The sequence below is a fragment of the Taudactylus pleione genome, unplaced genomic scaffold, assembly GCF_031769625.1.
Source record: "Taudactylus pleione unplaced genomic scaffold, aTauple2 ptg000212l, whole genome shotgun sequence".
NCBI lineage: Eukaryota > Metazoa > Chordata > Amphibia > Anura > Myobatrachidae > Taudactylus > Taudactylus pleione.
This window is the reverse complement of record NW_028284614.1, coordinates 4,873,343-4,894,370: the sequence shown is the minus strand read 5'-3', so window position 1 is coordinate 4,894,370 and position 21,028 is coordinate 4,873,343. Positions and strand designations below refer to the sequence as shown.

The 21,028-nt window shown below is 44.6% G+C and overlaps 1 protein-coding gene and 1 long non-coding RNA gene across 2 annotated transcripts in view; one reads left to right on the top strand and one right to left on the bottom strand.

Moving 5' to 3' along the window:
- The window catches only part of LOC148517706 (uncharacterized), a 93,913-nt gene that overhangs the window by 34,146 nt on the left and 38,739 nt on the right, over positions 1–21,028 (top strand). The window lies entirely within an intron of this gene.
- Positions 928–20,927, bottom strand: LOC148517708 (hepatitis A virus cellular receptor 1 homolog). The gene is made up of 4 exons (XM_088478270.1): positions 20,879–20,927; positions 14,265–14,600; positions 3,198–3,273; positions 928–1,056 (listed from the first exon to the last, which is right to left on the bottom strand). Exons 1-3 carry the CDS (start codon positions 20,925–20,927, stop codon positions 3,236–3,238), a joined length of 423 nt encoding a protein of 140 aa, XP_088334396.1. The 3' UTR covers positions 928–1,056; positions 3,198–3,235.

Sequence of the window (21,028 nt, the reverse complement as noted above, 5' to 3'; positions counted from 1 at the left end):
TGCACACTGCTCCTCCACGTCCATTGCTTTATCTCTTTATAGCTCTTCTAAAGCAGCACACTGCTCCTCCACGTCCATTGCTTTATCTCTTTATAGCTCTTCTAAAGCAGCACACTGCTCCTCCACGTCCATTGCTTTATCTCTTTATAGCTCTTCTAAAGCAGCACCCTACTCCTCCACGTCCATTGCTTAATCTTGCTATTGTTCAAGCAGGGACTTACTCCTCTCTCTTTATGTTCTTGCTGTAGTTATAGGTCGGCACCAATAACATTTAATTTAGACATTATAAAATACAGGGTGTTCAAAAAGTTACACAGCCGTATGGAGAAACAATTTATTGCACAGTAAGTGCTGAAAGTGGTCGCTGTTCTGTGCTTCACACAAATGGACACACGACTAATCATGTTCTTGAACATAGTTCTGAATGTTCGCTTGCAATTCTGGAATACTGTGTGGGTGAGTTGCGTAGGCAGCAACCTACAGGGACCCACACAAGAAAAAGTTGAGGGGTTTTAAATTTGGATATTGCGCTGGCCACAACCCCCATGGAAAACGCTCTTCCAAGTAAGCCATAGTGTTTCTGGCTGTTTGGGCTGTGGCATTGTTGAAAACCATGTGTTCTGCAATCTCTCTATGGCAAAGTGTTGACAATCCTTGCACCATAGTCGGTCACTATTCCCTGTGTCTTGGAAGAATGTTAGGAAAACGTAACTACATGACATGGCACACCAGACACCAGAAAACAATTACATGCATTTCCCTATACGGTTCCCTATACAGTTGCATAACTTTTTGAACACCTTGTACATATGACACGTGATAATGAGCTTTGCACAGGACACCCCATCATCTCTTGAAAGTTAGTGTGCACTGCTTGCATTTGTTAATGAAGCTATGATGCTTTGTGGTATATGCCTTGCAAAGGTATTATAGGAAGTTTCACTATGCTATGCTGCCACTTATACAAAAGCCTGGATTAATCATAGGTTATGTTGAAAGTTATTCCAAAAGAGTCACTGCATTCTTCAGTTTTTGCATCATATGTGTGAATCAGCCCTGCAAAGAGAAAGATAAATATATTAGTAAAAGTATATTTTTCAATATTTGTGCAAATTATACACATAAAACAAATAATATTATTATTATCGTTGATATGGAAAGAACCACACTATCTAAAACAAGGACATAAGAGGTAGATAAAATAAACGCAGATGTGAAAGAAAGAGGGGGAGGGCCCTGCTAATGCTACAGCTTACACTCTAATTGAAAGAGTTATCAGCTGGAACAAGAGGTGTGAGTCTGACTTACAGGACGTGACTCAGTGGTGGGCGCAGTGTTGATGTCGGGCTCAACCACCCAAAGTTTTAAGTCTGCGCCAGAATCTGAGTCAAGCTGCCCATGTGGCCCACTGGTTACTGTCGGGTGAAGCAGAACAAATTTGGACGCAAAGAGGGGCAGTTTCAGTTGGTGGTATTTGGAGGTTACAGGGGTAGCTAGCCAGACGAGGGCACATCGCGGTCAGCGACTGCGTCTTTTTCTGAAGCTGCACTGATTTCAGCGGCCATGTTTAGATGAACACTCCGCTCCTCCATGGGGCTGGTGCAATGCCTGATGATACGACCGATGTTAAGTTTTTTTTTTTTTTTACACAAAACTCTTTACACTGAAAGGCCGGGCAGCAAACACTTACAGTCAATTGGCTGGTAATTTGGGCAGGATAGGTGAAACTTAGAACTCAAGAAGTTGCTGCATTTTTATGTGAGCAAAAAGTTCCACTATGGACCTGAATAAGAGGAGGATGCAGCGTCTTAGTCAGACTGCCCATGCGTCCAGGTGCTTTTCGTACAGGGATGCTGTACAGATTCGGAAGCATGCACAAAGTACTGTATAGGTAGTGTATCGGGCATTCCTGGACAGTGACCGGGAGGCAATGGGATTGGCAAATCAGACACACGCAGGGGTAGCATCTTCTGGGAGTGTCGCAGGCATGTTGCGTGTGTGACGCTGAAGTGGTTGCATTCAGAGGGGCTCAACTGTTCGCGTAGGAGGCCATACTCAGAAAAACTGCACCTAGAATAGGGCTGGTGCAAGTTTAGATGGTGCGACCGTCTAAAGACGCACAGGGACGCCGAGGGGGCGGAGCAGGTACAAATTACCCAGGCCCGGGATTCCTGAGGGGCCCAGGTCCGACGCTGCCCCCCCTTCCCCACAGCAGCCCAGGACACAGCAGTCTCCTATGCCTGTGGGGGGGAGCGATCACACTGATTGCGACCCCTCTGGCTTTGCACCGGGCTGAGGGCTCGGAGCGCCCCCCTCGCCAGCGCAGCGGCACTGAATTTTTTTTTAAGGGGGCGTGGCCGCACCTCCCGCGATTAGGCCACGCCCCCTGTTACCCGGGCCACCCGCGGCTCTTGGCGGGCCTGAAGAAGCACCAGAGGGCAATCCAGTGCCTATAGGCGCTGATAGTGGGCGTCTCAGTCCTTGCACATTCAGAAGCACAAAAGTACACCAGGGAAAGGCTTTGTAGTGGCATTAGCATAAAGTCGCAGGCATGACTGCAGCAAAACACCTACAGATGGCTGCGTCCGATTAAATTAAGATATTTAAAAATTATTAGAATGTAAGCTCTCATGAGCAGGGCCCTCTACCCTCTTATTCTTCTCCTTATCTACTCCTCCCCACTCGGGCACCTTACACTTACACCCTGCTGCTTATTTGAGTGTTACGGTCGCTAATGCAGCAATGTCCATAAACCTTCCCCGTGTCCTGCATTGTATTGTACCATAAGTCACTGGATTCTTGTTCACTTATTTTTTTATGTACTTTGTAAGGCAATGCGGAACCCTTGTGGTGCCATATAAATAATGGATAATAATAATAAAAATAATAGTAATAATAATTCTCATTCAGGGGAATCAATCATTAGAGAATTGATGAGGAAACTACAGAAAGGCAATAGATGTCCAAACATCAGGCACTTGATGTTCTTCTAATAAAGGGGGGTTATTAAAATGTGATTGGCTGGACATCTCCTGTCATATCTGTCCAGGTGTATTCATCTAGGACATGGCCGCATAGAGCTAAACCAATCTGTATCCGGTGGAGCAATCAGACCAATCTATCATTCACCAACAGTTCTGTTAAACACTTCTCCAACAAAGTCCGTATATACAGAATACATTTCTAGGGATACGTACCTGCTGTACCTGGTGAGTCTGTAGGGGGAGATTCAGTACTAGGGATCTAAATCTGTATCATCAGGACAGTCTTTAACTGGGAAAATATTAAAACAAATATTGAGTGGTGAATGAATGAATGAATGTGGCAGAGATGGTATAGAAACTTTTTATATTGTGTTCATTTTATTACACATAGAATCCAACAATGCTGCATTATTCACATAATGGTCCATCATTTAGATAAGGTGTTTTCAACCTTCTTGTACCCGGTACCCCCTTATGACTGTAAATATCCATCATGTACAGCTAATGTGTGTAGATGTATTGCAAATAGTCCCTACTATGTATATTGTTGCCCAGGCCATGCCCTTTGTCCTTAAAATACCCATTCTAATAATTTGCAGATAGATTTTAATAATTACAAAGCAGTCTATTCATTCTCACTTAATTTCTACAAACGCAGGTGAAAAATAAAATTTTCACCTCCTTTTGTAGAAATTAAGTTTTGGGGCCATTCCTCAAAAAGGTAATGCAGGAGACATCACAGATATCTCCGGCTTACCTGTCTCTCCCGGAATGTGCCGCTGTCCCCATACACTGGTATCACAGATATCTCCTGCTTATCTTCCTCTCCCGCAATGGCCCACTGTCCCCATACACTAATATCACAGATATCTCCTGCTTACCTGTCTCTCCCGGAATGTGCCGCTGTCCCCATACACTGGTATCACAGATATCTCCTGCTTACCTGTCTCTCCCGGAATGTGCCGCTGTCCCCATACACTGGTATCACAGATATCTCCTGCTTACCTGTCTCTCCCGGAATGTGCCGCTGTCCCCATACACTGGTATCACAGATATCTCCTGCTTACCTGTCTCTCCCGGAATGTGCCGCTGTCCCCATACACTGGTATCACAGATATCTCCTGCTTATCTTCCTCTCCCGCAATGGCCCACTGTCCCCATACACAAAGTATCACAGATATCTCCTGCTTATCTTCCTCTCCCGCAATGGCCCACTGTCCCCATACACTAGTATCACAGATATCTCCTGCTTACCTTTCTCTCCCGGAATGTGCCGCTGTCCCCATACACTAGTACCACAGATATCTCCTGCTTATCTTCCTCTCCCGCAATGGCCCACTGTCCCCATACACTAGTTTCACAGATATCACCTGCATACCTTCCTCTCCCCGAATGTGCCGCTGTCCCCATACACTAGTACCACAGATATCTCCTGCTTATCTTCCTCTCCCGCAATGGCCCACTGTACCCATACACTAGTATCACAGATATCTCCTGCTTACCTGTCTCTCCCAGAATGTGCCGCTGTCCCCATACACTAGTATCACAGATATCTCCTGCTTACCTGTCTCTCCCGGAATGTGCCGCTGTCCTCATACACTAGTATCACATATCTCCTACTTACCTCCTCTCCCCGAATGTGCTGCTGTCCCCATACACTAGTACCACAGATATTTCCTGCTTATCTTCCTCTCCCGCAATGACCCACTGTCCCCATACACTAGTATCACAGATATCTCCTGTTTACCTTTCTCTCCCGGAATGTGCCGCTGTCCCCATACACTAGTATCACAGATATCTCCTGCTTACCTTTCTCTTCCTGAATGGTCCGCTGTCCCCATACACTAGTATCACAGATATCTCCTGCTTACCTGTCTCTCCCAGAATGTGCCGCTGTCCCCATACACTAGTATCACAGATATCTCCTGCTTACCTTCCTCTCCCCGAATATGCTGCTGTGCCAATACACTAGTACCACAGATATTTCCTGCTTATCTTCCACTCCCGCAATGGCTCACTGTCCCCATACACTAGTATCACAGATATCTCCTGCTCACCTTCCTCTCCAGGATTGGCCCGCTGTCCCCATACACTAGTATCACAGATATCTCCTGCTTACCTGTCTCTCCCAGAATGGCCCACTGTCCCCATACACGAGTACCACAGATAGCTCCTGCTTACCTGTCTCTCCCAGAATGGCCCACTGTCCCCATACACTAGTATCACAGATATCTCCTGCTTACCTGTCTCTCCCAGAATGGCCCACTGTCCCCATACAGTAGTATCACAGATATCTCCTGCAGAACAGATGTCCAGGAATGCAGGTAATGTGGGACAGGTATGTGGAAGTGTAAATGATGTAGGACAAGAAATTAGAAAATGTAAATGATGTGGGACAGGTATATGGAGGTGTAAATTATGTGGAAGTGTAGATGATGTTGGACAGGTATGTTGAGGTGTAAATGATGGGGGACAGGTATGTGAAGATGTAATTGATGTGGGACAGTTATGTGGAGGTGTAATTGATGTGGGACAGGTATGTGGAGGTGTTATTAATGAGGGACAGGTATGTGGAGGTGTAATTAATGTGGGACAAGCATTTGGATATGTATTTGATGTGGGACAAGTATGTGGATGTGTAATTGCTATGAGACAGGTATGTGAAGTCATAATTGATGTGGGACAGATATGTGGAGGTGTAAATTATGTGGAACAGGTATGTTAAGGAGTAAATGATAAGGTACCTGTATGTGGAGGTGTAAATGATGTGATTCATTAATGTAGAGGTGTAAAATATGTGGTATGTGTATGTGTAAATGATGTGGTATGTGTATATGGAGGTGTAAATGATGTGGGACAGGTATGTAGAGGTGTAAATGATGTGGGATAGGTATGTGGAGGTGTAAATGATGTGGGACAGGTATGTGAAGGTGTAAATGATGTGGGACAGGTATGTGAAGATGTAAATGATGTAGGACAGGTATGTGGAGGTGTAAATGATGTGTGACAGGTATGTGAAGGTGTAAATGATGTGGGACAGGTATATGGAGGTGTAAAAGATGTGAGACAGGTATGTGGAGGTGTAAATTTTATAGGACAGGTATGTGGAGGTGTAAATATGTGAGACATGTATGTGGAGGTGTAAATGATGTGAGACAGGTATGTGAAGGTGTAAATGATGTGGGACAGGTTTGTGGTGTTGTAAATGATGTGGGACATGTATGTGGAGATGTAAATGATGTGGGACAGGTTTGTGGAGGTGTAACTGATGTGGGACAGGTATGTGGAGTTGTAATTAATGTGGGACAAGCATGTGGATGTGTATTTGATGTGGGACAAGTATGTGGATGTGTAATTGCTCTTGTACAGGTATGTAGAGTCGTAGTTGATGTGGGACAGGTATGTTAAGGAGTAAATGATAAGGTACCTGTATGTGGAGGTGTAAATGATGTGACTCATTAATGTGGAGGTTTAAAAGATGTGGTATGTGTATGTGTAAGTATAAATTATGTGGTATGTGTATATGGAGGTGTAAATTATGTGGGACAGGTTATCTGGAGGTGTAAATTATGTGCTACGTTTATGTGGAGGCTGTAAATGATGTAGGACAGGTATGTGGAGGTGTAAATGATGTGGGACAGGTATGTGGAGGTGTAAATGATGTGGGACAAGTTTGTGGTGTTGTAAATGATGTGGGACGTACTGTATGTGGAGATGTAAATGATGTGGGACAGGTTTGTGGAGGTGTAACTGATGTGGGACAGGTATGTGTAGGTGGAATTGATGTGGGACATTAGGTGAAGGTGTAAATGATGTGGGACAGGTATGTTAAGGTATAAATGAAGTGGGACAGGTATGTGGAGGTGTAAAGGATGTGAGACAGGAATGTGGAGGTGAAAATGATGCAGGACAGGTATGTGAAAGTGTAAATGATGCAGGACAGGTATGTGGAGGTGTAAATGTTGTGGGACAGGTATGTGAAGGTGTAAATGATGTGGAACAGGTATGTGGAAGTGTAAATGATGTGGGACAGGTATGTGGAGGTGTAAATTATCTGGGGCAAGTATGTGGAGGTGTGAGTGATGTGGGATAGGTATGTAGAGGGGTATGTGATGTGGGACAGGTATGTGGAGTTGTACATGATGCTGGACAGTTATGTGGAGGTATGAGTGATGTGGGATAGGTATGTGGAGGGGTAAATTACATGCGACAGGTATGTGGAGGTGTGATTGATGTGGAACAGGTATGCGGAGGTGTAATTGATATGGGACAGGCATGTGGAGGTGTAATTGATGTGGGACATGTATGTGGAGGGGTAAATGACGTGGGACAGGTATGTGGAGGTGGAATTGAAGTGGGACAGGTATGTGGAGGTGTAATTATTGTGGGACAAGCATGTGGATGTGCATTTGATGTGGGACAAGTATGTGGATGTGTAATTGCTCTTGTACAGGTATATAGAGTCGTAATTGATGTGGGACAGATATGTGGAGGTGTAAATTATGTGGGACAGGTATGTTAAGGAGTAAATGATAAGGTACCTGTATGTGGAGGTGTAAATGATGTGACTCATTAATGTGGAGGCATAAAAGATGTGGTATGTGTATGTGTAAGTATAAATGATGTGGTATGTGTATATGGAGGTGTAAATGATGTGGCACAGGTCTGTGGAGGTGTAAATGATGTGGTATGTATATGTGGAAGTGTAAATCATGTGGGACAGGTTATCTGGAGGTGTAAATTATGTGCTACGTTTATGTGGAGGCTGTAAATGATGTAGGACAGGTATGTGGAGGTGTAAATGATGTGGGACAGGTATGTGGAGGTGTAAATGATGTGGGACAAGTTTGTGGTGTTGTAAATGTGGTGGGACGTACTGTATGTGGAGATGTAAATGATGTGGGACAGGTTTGTGGAGGTGTAACTGATGTGGGACAGGTATGTGTAGGTGGAATTGATGTGGGACATTAGGTGAAGGTGTAAATGATGTGGGACAGGTATGTTAAGGTATAAATGAAGTGGGACAGGTATGTGGAGGTGTAAAGGATGTGAGACAGGAATGTGGAGGTGAAAATGATGCAGGACAGGTATGTGAAAGTGTAAATGATGCAGGACAGGTATGTGGAGGTGTAAATGTTGTGGGACAGGTATGTGAAGGTGTAAATGATGTGGAACAGGTATGTGGAAGTGTAAATGATGTGGGACAGGTATGTGGAGGTGTAAATTATCTGGGGCAAGTATGTGGAGGTGTGAGTGATGTGGGATAGGTATGTAGAGGGGTATGTGATGTGGGACAGGTATGTGGAGTTGTACATGATGCTGGACAGTTATGTGGAGGTATGAGTGATGTGGGATAGGTATGTGGAGGGGTAAATTACATGCGACAGGTATGTGGAGGTGTGATTGATGTGGAACAGGTATGCGGAGGTGTAATTGATATGGGACAGGCATGTGGAGGTGTAATTGATGTGGGACATGTATGTGGAGGGGTAAATGACGTGGGACAGGTATGTGGAGGTGGAATTGAAGTGGGACAGGTATGTGGAGGTGTAATTATTGTGGGACAAGCATGTGGATGTGCATTTGATGTGGGACAAGTATGTGGATGTGTAATTGCTCTTGTACAGGTATATAGAGTCGTAATTGATGTGGGACAGATATGTGGAGGTGTAAATTATGTGGGACAGGTATGTTAAGGAGTAAATGATAAGGTACCTGTATGTGGAGGTGTAAATGATGTGACTCATTAATGTGGAGGCATAAAAGATGTGGTATGTGTATGTGTAAGTATAAATGATGTGGTATGTGTATATGGAGGTGTAAATGATGTGGCACAGGTCTGTGGAGGTGTAAATGATGTGGTATGTATATGTGGAAGTGTAAATTATGTGGGACAGGTTATGTGGAGGTGTGAATTATGTGCTACATTTATGTGGAGGCTGTAAATGATGTAGGACAGGTATGTGGAGGTGTAAATGATATGGGACAGGTATGTGGAGGTGTAAATGATGTGGGGAAGGTTTGTGGTGTTGTAAATGATGTGGGACTTACTGTATGTGGAGATGTAAATGATGTGGGACAGGTTTGTGGAGGTGTAACTGATGTGGGACAGGTATGTGGAGGTGTAATTGATGTGGGACATTAGGTGAAGGTGTAAATGATGTGGGACAGGTATGTGGAGGTGTAAATGAAGTGGGACAGGTATGTGGAGGTGTAAAGGATGTGAGACAGGAATGTGGAGGTGAAAATGATGCAGGACAGGTATGTGGAGGTGTAAATGATGCGGAACAGGTATGTGGAGGTGTAAATATTGTGGGACAGGTATGTGAAGGTGTAAATGATGTGGAATAGGTATGTGGAAGTGTAAATGATGTGGGACAGGTATGTGGAGGTGTAACTTATCTGGGGCAAGTATGTGGAGGTGTGAGTGATGTGGGATAGGTATGTAGAGGGGTAAGTGATGTGGGACAAGTATGTGGAGTTGTACATGATGTGGAACAGTTATGTGGAGGTGTGAGTGATGTGGGATAGGTATGTGGAGTGGTAAATTACATGGGACAGGTATGTGGAGGTGTAATTGATGTGGAACAGGTATGTGGAAGTGTAATTGATGTGGGACAGGTATGTGGAGGTAGAATTGAAGTGGTACAGGTATGTGGAGGTGTAATTAATGTGGGCCAAGCATGTGGATGTGTATTTGATGTGGGACAAGTATGTGGATGTGTAATTGCTCTTGGACAGGTATGTAGAGTCATAATTGATGTGGGACAGACATATGGAGGTGTAAATTATGTGGGACAGGTATGTTAAGGAGTAAATGATAAGGTACCTGTATGTGGAGGTGTAAATGATGTGACTCATTAATGTGGAGGTGTAAAATATGTGGTATGTGTAAGTATAAATGATGTGGTATGTGTATATGGAGGTGTAAATGATGTGGTACAGGTCTGTGGAGATGTAAATGATGTGGTATGTATATGTGGAAGTGTAAATTATGTGGGACAGGTTATATGGAGGTGTAAATTATGTGCTACGTTTATGTGGAGGCTGTAAATGATGTAGGACAGGTAGGTGGAGGTGTAAATTATGTGGGACAGGTATGTGGAGGTGTAAATGATGTTGGACAGGTATGTGGAGGTGTAAATTATGTGGGACATGTATGTGGAGGTGTAAATGATGTGGGACAGGTATGTGGAGGTTTAAATGATGTGAGACAGGTATGTGGGGTTATAAATGATGTGGGACATGTACTCTATGTGGAGGTGTAAATGATGTGGGACAGGTATGTGGAGGTGTAACTGATGTGGGACAGGTATGTGGAGGTGTAATTGATGTGGGACAGTAGGTGAAGGTGTAAATGATGTGAGACAGGTAGGTGGAGTTGTAAATTTCATGGGACAGGTATGTGGAGGTGTAATTGATGTGGGACAATAGGTGAAGGTGTAAATGATGTGGGACAGGTATGTGGAGGTGTGAGTGATGTGATACAGGAATGTGGAGGTGTAAATAATGCAGGACAGGTATGTGGAGGTGTAAATGATGCGGGCCAGGTATGTGGAGGTGTAAATGATGTGGGACATGTATGTGAAGGTTTAAATGATGTGGAACAGGTATGTGGAAGTGTCAATTATGTGGGACAGATATGTGGAAGTGTAAATTATCTGGGGCAAGAATGTGGAGGTGTGAGTGATGTGGGATAGTTATGTAGAGGGGTAAGTGATGTGGGACAGGTATGTGGAGTTGTACATGATGTGGGAGAGGTATGTCGAGGTGTGAGTGATGTGGGATAGGTATGTGGAGGGGGAAATTACATGGGACAGGTATGTGGAGGTGTAATTGGTGTGGAACAGGTATGTGGAGATGTAATTGATGTGGGACAGGTATATGGAGGTGTAATTAATGTGGGACAGGTATATGGAGGTGTAATTAATGTGGGACAGGTATTTGGAGGTGTAATTAATGTGGGACAAGCATGTGGACGTATATTTGATGTGGGACAGGTATGTGGATGTGCAATTGCTATGGGACATTTATGTAGAGTCGCAGTTGATGTGGGACAGGTATATGGAGGTGTAAATTATGTGGGACAGGTATGTTATGGAGTAAATGATAAGGTACCTGTATGTGGAGGTTTAAATGATGTGATTCATTAATGTGGAGGTGTAAAAGATGTGGTATGTGTATGTGTAAGTGTAAATGATGTGTTATGTGTATATGGAGGTGTAAATGATGTGGGACAGGTCTGTGGAGGTGTAAATGATGTGGCATGTGTATGTGGAAGTGTAAATTATGTGGTATGTGTATATGGGGTTGAAAATGGTGCGGGACATGTTATGTGAAGGTGTAAATTATGTGCAATGTTTATGTGGAGGCTGTAATTGATGTAGGACAGGTATGTGGAGGTGTAAATGATGTGGGACAGGTATGTGGAGGTGTAATTGATGTGGGACATTAGGTGAAGGTGTAAATGGTATGGGACATTAGGTGAAGGTGTAAATGATGTGGGACAGGTATGTGGAGGTGTAGTTGATGTGGGACATTAGGTGGAGATGTAAATGATGTGGGACAGGTATGTGGAGGTGTAACTGATGTGGGACAGGTATGTGGAGGTGTAAATGATGTGAGACAGGTATGTGGGGTTGTAAATGATGTGCGACATGTGCTGTATGTGGAGATATAAATGATGTGGGACAGGTATGTGGAGATGTAACTGATGTGGGACAGGTATGTGGAGGTGTGATTGATGTGGGACAGTAGGTTAAGGTGTAAATGATGTGGGACAGGTAGGTGGAGCTGTAAATTATGTGGGACAGGTAGGTGGAGGTGTAATTGATGTGGTATAATAGGTGAAGGTGTAAATGATGTGGGACAGGTACGTGTAAGAGTAAATGATGTGGGACAGGTATGTGAAGGTGTAAATGATGTGGAGCAGGTATGTGGAGGTGTAAATGATGTGGGACGGGTATGTGGAGGTGTAAATGATGTGCGACAAGTATGTGGAGATGTAAATGATGTGGAACAGGTATGTGGAGGTGTCAATTATGTGGGACAGGTATGTGGAGGTGTAAATGATGTGGGACTGGTATGTAAATGTGTAAATGATGTGGGACAGGAATGTGAAGGTGTAAATGATGTGGGACAGATATGTGGAGGTATAATTGATGTGGGACCGTAAGTGAAGGTGTAATTTATGGTGGACAGATATGTGGAGGTATAATTGATGTGGGACAGTAAGTGAAGGTGTAAATGATGTGGGAGAGGTAGGTGGAGGTGTAAATGATGTGGGACAGGTATGTGGATGTTTAAATGATGTGGGACAGGTATGTGGAGCTGTGAGTGATGTGGGATAGGTATGTGGAGGGGTAAATGATGTGGGACAGGTATGTGGAGGTGTAAATGATGTGGGACAGGTATGTGGAGGTGTAAATGATGTGGGACAGGTATGTGGAGGTGTGAGTGATGTGGGATAGGTATGTGGAGGGGTAAATGATGTGGCACAGGTATGTGGCGGTGTAAATGATGGTGGACAGGTATGTGGAGCTGTGAGTGATGTGCGATAGGTATGTGGAGGTGTAAATTGTGTTGGGCAGGTATCTGGAGGTGTAAATGATGGGGGACAGGTATATGGAGGTGTAAATGATGTGGGACAGGTATGTGGAGGTGTAAATGATGTGGGACAGGTAAGTGGAGCTGTAAATTATGTGGGACAGGTAGGTGGAGGTGTAATTGATGTGGTATAATAGGTGAAGGTGCAAATGATGTGGGACAGGTGTGTGGAGGTGTAAATGATGTGGGACAGGTACGTGTAAGAGTAAATGATGTGGGAAAGGTATGTGGAGGTGTAAATGATGTGCGACAGGTATGTGGAGATGTAAATGATGTGGAACAGGTATGTGGAGGTGTCAATTATGTGGGACAGGTATGTGGAGGTGTAAATGATGTGGGACTGGTATGTAAATGTGTAAATGATGTGGGACAGGAATGTGAAGGTGTAAATGATGTGGGACAGATATGTGGAGGTATAATTGATGTGGGACCATAAGTGAAGGTGTAATTTATGGTGGACAGATATGCGGAGGTATAATTGATGTGGGACAGTAAGTGAAGGTGCAAATGATGTGGGAGAGATAGGTGGAGGTGTAAATGATGTGGGACAGGTATGTGGATGTTTAAATGATGTGGGACAGGTATGTGGAGCTGTGAGTGATGTGGGATAGGTATGTGGAGGGGTAAATGATGTGGGACAGGTATTTGGAGGTGTACATGATGTGGGACGGGTATGTGGAGGTGTAAATGATGTGCGACAGGTATGTGGAGATGTAAATGATGTGGAACAGGTATGTGGAGGTGTCAATTATGTGGGACAGGTATGTGGAGGTGTAAATGATGTGGGACTGGTATGTAAATGTGTAAATGATGTGGGACAGGAATGTGAAGGTGTAAATGATGTGGGACAGATATGTGGAGGTATAATTGATGTGGGACCGTAAGTGAAGGTGTAATTTATGGTGGACAGATATGTGGAGGTATAATTGATGTGGGACAGTAAGTGAAGGTGTAAATGATGTGGGAGAGGTAGGTGGAGGTGTAAATGATGTGGGACAGGTATGTGGAGGTGTAAATGATGGTGGACAGGTATGTGGAGCTGTGAGTGATGTGGGATAGGTATGTGGAGGTGTGAATTGTGTTGGGCAGGTATCTGGAGGTGTAAATGATGGGGGACAGGTATATGGAGGTGTAAATGATGGGGGACAGGTATGTGGAGGTGTAAATGATGTGGGACAGGTATGTGGAGGTGTGAGTGATGTGGGATAGGTATGTGAAGGGGTAAATGATGTGGGATAGGTATGTGAAGGTCTAAATGATGTGATCAGCTTAATCTATAAAGCTGGGTACACAATATCAGATGTATAGTGTTACGCCCGATTTGCTGCTTCAGGCCGTCATTCATGGCATTGTCCCATCTGCTGTGCTTCAGATCAGATGCGATGATACAATGACTGGCACGGTGTACTTACATGTAGCATGTAACAATACATTGTCATATGCCGGAGCATGCAACTTGTACAGCGCGCATGATGTATTGTTACATCGGTCGCCGCATCACATTGCACATTGTGTGTATCCAGCTTAACTCTGCTTTTTTATTCCACTCATTCTTGGACATTTTCCTTTGCCTACTTTTATACAATTTGGGGGACTCTAGAGATACTATATGCAATTGTTTGTGCATTCTATGCACTTCTGTATCTGTCTGATTACTAAAAAAAACACACATACTGTCTTCTATCTCCAGTGTTATCTGCGTTTTTTTGTCATTCCACAGTCCGTTGACCTCCACACGGCAGCAGTAAGTCCCCGCATCTTCCTTGGTCACCTCAGTGATGGTCAGGGACACGTCCCCCTGTTTTACGTTCCCCAGTAACTGGTATCTGTTATCTGTCCTAATTTTCACTTGGTTGCCATCAGTCTTTATGATCACATTGTTACAATGGAGTACTGTGCAGCCTTTATTTCCCCAGCACATTGAGATTGTTCCGTCTGATACAGAGTAAGTGCAAGGTAAAGTCACTGTGTCAGCCACCGATCCCACCACAGTATCTGCTGACGAGAAAGCTGTGAATACCATGGAGAGAAAAGTAGATTATAGGCTGTGTGCACGTCATTGCCCATTGAGCGCTGCGGCAGATATATGTAGCGCCTTATACATAAATGATGATAAAAATAGTAATAGTATTAAATCCTTCCCAACAATAGCAATTAATCTGCAATCTCTACATAAAACCTCATGATTCTCCCATTCATGTCATGATTCAGAGCCGGACGCAAGTGGCTGCTCGTTCGCTCCGAGCGATGTTTGCCCAACTGCGCATACATACGGATCGAAATACGCATGCGCGAACCACTCAGTGCGGCCGAAAATCGTGTGCTCGCAAAATAGCGAATTGCCTGCTATTTTGAGTGACAGAATGAGGCGTATGTGGGTGGTAACAGGGGAAGGTGCTTGAAAACGGGGAGTGGAGATCCGATCGCAGGCGTGCTTAAAGGTCAAAACGGGCGTTTTATGGGTGTGCATATTTAAAACAGCAGCGTCATTGACCACGTCACTGGGTTATTTTATAGCCAGAACTGCTCGCAAAATTGTGGTAGCAAAAACCAACCACAAGAATAGCGAGCAACTCTTACCCTGTTCGATGTACTCGATTAATCTAATAAACAGCGGACATGAAGTAGGATACGAGCGGCCAGGGGGCGTATTTTTCAAAAAAACGAACGCAAGTTTTGTTCGCTCGTTCAGACCTAGAGGCGTGAACAGACCGCAAACAGCGAACGGTTCATTTGAATAGCCACCCCTTGTTTTAGAACGAACGACCGCAAATAGCGAGTGGCTCTGAATGAGGGCCATTATCTCTAATAGTGAAGTTATAGGGCCATATTCTGAGTCACCAGCAGGTCCGAATGAGGCTGCATTCTAAGGTGAATGGATTGCAAATGCAGATTTGTAGCCTGTCGATAGGGTGCCCTGTGCTTGCCACGCCCCCTGAACATGTGACATAATGTCACTGGCACCAGGGGGAGAAGCCCAGCTTCTGGAACGTCCCCAGCATGCTGCGGGCAGCTTGCCATAAGAACTAGGGGAAATCTCCAGGTGGCATCTTTCTATGCAGCTGTTTCATGCACCTTACATGCCAAATACAGGTGCCACAGGGCCGCGATGCCGCTGCTCCCTAGAACCTGCACCGTGGTTGGTGGCAGCGCTCACCCAGCCCTAGTTACAGCCCTGTGCACATTAAATATTAAGGCAACTATACTAATGCATATGCATCTTGAATATGAATGTACTAATACATTTGCATATTTGCCACCACACTGCCCTGCTTATTTCCTGCCACCAACACTGTCATCAGCACTTACACTTACCCCATGCTAGGTGCAGGAGCTCCTTATGAATTTGGCATCCACAAGGCATACGCACAGCTCATAGTAGTTAGTAATTCTGGGTACACACCACAACGCACCCACGGAACAGTTCTCTTGTGTGTGTTCGCATTGCTGCCGCCCAGGTGCACCCATTTAGCGGGTACAGAGAAGCGGCTGCAATGCCTAGGACCCTGATGGTAATCACGTTCCTAAAGATGCATATGTAGCACGATACGCAAAAAGAAACGAGCTTGCAGCCACAGTTGCGTGCCGCCCAGAATCCGGCCATGCAGCAGTTTAGTTTGCAATAATGTAACATATAATCTGTATCAAATCTGTGACCATATGTAATAAGTGAAGCTGGGTATACACCTATACAATCATTGGCCCGATCACCCGAGGATTGTATAGGTGTGTAATTGTCGGGAAGCACGCACTGCGCAGGCATCCCTAAGGTCACCGCTTGGAGATGCTGATGGGAATTGCATGGAGATCTATGCTGTTCCGATGGGTGTTCCTTGACTGTGACTGGGGGGTGGCTTTCGGTGTCGGGTGTGTCAGGGGCATGCCGATGTCAGGGATACCACTGGAAGACACAGTTCCACTGGCATCACAGCCATGTACCATCGGACATTCTGAGTTACCATAGGGTTGCTTTAATGTCCGATGATTACGCAGGCAGACAAACAATTGTTGCATTCTGCACATGCACCGCAGTCCATCACGCAGACCCATCGCAGAGTGATTGACAGAAAGTGAGTGTTCAGGGATGGTGGTGGGGGTGGTCAGTGACATGCAGACGTGCCAGTGCATTTGAACGCCGTTACTGGGGCGTGCATAAATCAGCCATTGCGATGGCATATGCTACCTGAGCTCTCACTGCGTACAGGAAAATTTTGCAATTTCTGAGTAAGGTCTGACCTTGTGCAAGTGCGCGTGAGGCTCTGATGTTACTCGATGTTACCGATGTTTTCACAGACTTGCAAGATATTATGGTTGTGAGTTTAAACCTAGCAATTGAGTGATAACAACCGTAGTTATCGTTCAATCGCTTGGAAATCGTCCGCAAATTGTGCAGTAAAATGCCCTAAACGAGCAGCGATGTGCGATCCCGACAGTCATTTGCATCGTTCTGTTTTGCCCGTGAATTAGTCGTTATTGGGCATCGTTATCGTTCCATTGTTCATGCATCGGTGCACGTTTTCAAAGCCGGAATGACCAACGACCAACATATATAGATTTAAATAAATATTTGAGCCCACTGTTATTAACAACTGCTTAGAAAATCGTAGGTCTATGGTCTTTGGTCGTTTTGTGCAATTGTTCACAAATCGTTCATGCACATGAACGATAACGATCATCAGGAATTGATGAACGATTTGTGAAGATCTTTTGATCTTTCATCTTTCAGGGACAAGTCTGCTAGTGGATGGGCAGCATAAGGGGAAGTTAGGCTGCGACGGCATTGCGATAAATTACTGTACTTTTCTTTCAGGGTGTGTTTGACCAATCCTCCATTGCTTGGCATTCTGCAGTAACCAAGGCTTGCTGCTAGGTGGCGCTCCTTCACAAATTATACACAATCAAATTTACCATCCAATTGCAAATTCACTGTCCTAATACAACTTCTTCTTTCAATTATTACTACACATTAAACCATTAGTGGAAGTGCAAAACCAACATTTTGTAATGAAATGAAGCCACGGCAATACCTCTGGGTTTTACACCTGGAGCTATTCAATTTATCAGCATTTTCCCCTCACAGTAAACCATGGGTTAACTTGCTATGGAATCTATGGGTTTAATGATGTGTTAAATTGCAGAGTCTACATTTATCATACGAGGTACTTGCCAACTCTCCCTCATTGTCAGGGAGACTCCCTGAAATAGCAGCAATCTCCCTGTCTCCCTGAAGAGTCTAACTTTCTCCCTGATTACACCTTACCCCCATTATGAAGCTGTCATATTTAAAAAAAGCACAGAGATATATTCATTCAAATGGGATCATTAGTATAATTTCCCTGCACTGGGTATAAGGCACAATGATCCCTATGGCACCATGCATTGTCTGTAAAGTATCATTGTGTTTACATCAACAAATAGATCTTACTAACTGCTTTTGTGGCTCATTTACATTTGAATGTAAGTCAATTTTAGGACACGCCTCTCACATGTAGCAGTACACGCCCACTTTACCGTTTCGCTCATAGGTGCTGCTTCCACACTCTCCCTGAAATACCTTTTCAATAGTAGTCAAGTATGATTTTAATGCAGATTATTCCTCTCAGCTCCTGAGGCTGTAAATAAGGACGCGCCTTCTGGGGCTTAGCACGCAGGGATCCCCCAGCTAATTTAATCAGGTAGTGCATTCCATTAGCTGCGGCATAAACTCCGCCCCTAATTAAATCTCCCGCTACAATTATGACACATTCTGAATCATACATGCCTACACTCCTGAAAGTCGCGGGAGGCTCATGTTATTTCGGGTAACCCCCCCACACTCCGGCAGTGTAGTCACTTCTCCCGCATCACGCCCACTTCCTATTGAAGTGGGCAGAATGGGGAGAAACATACCTGAAATCCGCGGTCCGTCGTTAGGGGGCGGGGCTTAATGACGCAATTCTAGTATAATCGCTTAATTTGGCCCCACCCTCTATTAAAATATGTGAGATTCGCTGGAGTTTTGTCGTGAGGGGGCAGGGCCTAATGACGCGACTGGTCCAGCCCCGCCCCCTTCACAGCCCGACTGCTGCCTCTCCCCAGGCTTCTCCCAGGGAGGGCAGATTAAAAGTCGGCATGTATGTTCTGAATGTTGACCTGTTCGATCAGAGGGTTGAGGTGTTCATAATGTCGGCATTATGAAATTAAGGTTGGGCTTAAATTAGTGTTAGCGTTAGTTTAAAATAGAGCGTCCACATTCATAATGTTGACATAATAAACAGGTCGACCTTATGTCAGTGTTTCGACATTCAGACCATACCAGCATTATGCTGTCTACATCCTGAATTTTAACCTGTCGTGCCACTCCCCTTTTAATGCGAATGTGTGTTATTGTCTGCGGACACTTACAGGGGCTGCACCTGCCACACCCTGATGTTTCCCTCATAAACCCTGCTCCGTTCAACCTCATTTACAGAATAATTATCTTACATTGATAATGAGAGCCTTATATCACATATCACTGCACATAGCACATGCTGCCACAGGAGGTGACAAGTCCATCATACGTACCTTATAAATAATTACAATGAATCCAACTCCACATAACATACAATACTGTATACACCTGTATACACCTGAGATGCGTTCAACAACAATTATTAACAACGAATATCTATTGGAAACACTGAAACCATGTATATAACACAAAATCATCCAACATGCAACAGAGCCTCTGTGAATGAGAGAAAATACCCTGCCACAAATCATACTCCTAAGAGGGCTACACACTCGCAGATACATTTTATAGACCAGATAAACCCTTCAGATCCTCGGCGTGATTATCTGACCAGCGTGCACCATGTACCCCCGGAGCTATCTTTTTAGCTCACTGTGTTTTCTTCTACGGGATCGGGAGGTCGGGCATCTACAGTTTTAAGCAGCTCATAAGATGCGACCTCCCGATCCTGCATACACACTATACCAGGCTTGGCCAACTTGTAGCTCTCTATCTTTTATGAAACTACAAGTCCCAGCATGCTTTACCAGCTGATTGGTAGGAGGGTATGCTGGGACTTGTAGTTTCACAACAGCTGGCGAGTCAGAGGTTGCCCGTGCTTTGTTCTTTTGTCACAATAGTGATGCCAATAAGATGCATGATTTTTGTATGTGGTGGGCACATGGCGCGGCTTATGGGGCTGTTTGGTGCAATTTTAGGATAGGCGTATGGGGACACATTTGTAAATCTGACGTTCAAAAGGTCGACACTTTAAGTCCTGTGCCAGCATCTAAGAAATGCAGCATTGTTTTTTTTAAATGCTGATTGATAAAAGGTAACGGGTAGGTCCCTTAAAAAAAACACAATTTTGCAGTCATTTGGCAACTAGGGAGATAATAACCGACCCCTTCCTAGTGACATCTCTATCCCAGCGTAAAGTAGACGGACCTTATATGATGTTCTGACCATTTGCATATTTTTAGCCAACACCTGGGACAGGTTAAATTTACCGGGGAATAAGGCCCTCATTCAGAGCCGGACGCTCTGAGCAGAGCGCTCGCGACCATCGCCACTGCGAGCCGGAGCCTGCGGTTGAGTTTCCCAACCGCAAGGCCCGGAGTGATTTTGGCTCTTTCAGAGCCAAAATCACTCCCATTGACATCACTAGTGATGTCAGTGGGCCGGCTTCTGACGGTAGGCGTTCCCTTGGGAACGCCCCCGTCTGGGAGGCACGCCCCCGGCACGCCCACCAAAGGGGGCGTGCTGTCAATCAACATCGACAGCACGCCCCCTTTGATCAGACACAACGAGTGAAGGAAAGTCCTTCACTCGTTGGACAGCCGCTCGCGAGTGGGTCTGAATCAGGCCCTAAGTTCCAAGGTCCGGCTAATGTATGGGAACCTTGAATTGCAGCAGCCGGATAAGTGGGCCTGCTCATGTACAAAAAGACACATTATCGGTCCATAGTTTTTATAGTTCATAAATGGACCTCAGTGATTCCAAGTAAAAAATAAATGCAAAATAAAACCATGTAACATTTTTTGTTGTAATATTGGTAACAGGTAACAGTCATATCCCTACATTTAAAAGCATACAAATATTCTTTCTGTGATAATGTGCATTTAAGCAATATATCATTTATGGCAAATAATTGTCTGAAGTATAACACAGAGAGATGCACTATACTAATAATGTAAATATCATTCTTTCATGTAATAAGATACAGAGTGAAGGCAACTTTGCAGACTGAGCATAAACGGTTTCCCAGTTTTGTACCAAGTATATTTATGGGCACAGTGAGTTGCCTGGTACTTACCCAAGGGAGACAGAAGTAGCCCAATCATCCATGGGTACAGTAAAGCCATTTTGCACGATCAATAACTGGGAGTGCGGGTGTTAGTACTGGTTTACTTCCCACTGGTGTGAGCGGCCAGAGGAAATTAACTACTTATCAGATATCAGAAAA

Bases quoted from the DNA above. Each gene is read 5' to 3' on its own strand.
- LOC148517708 (XM_088478270.1), bottom strand. From the start codon at position 20,927: ATGGCTTTACTGTACCCATGGATGATTGGGCTACTTCTGTCTCCCTTG. The intron at 14,601-20,878 runs GTAAGTACCAGG...TGGTATTCACAG, and splicing joins GCTACTTCTGTCTCCCTTGG to CTTTCTCGTCAGCAGATACT. The intron at 3,274-14,264 runs GTATGTGTGTTT...ATATTTTCCCAG, and splicing joins AACACTGGAGATAGAAGACA to TTAAAGACTGTCCTGATGAT.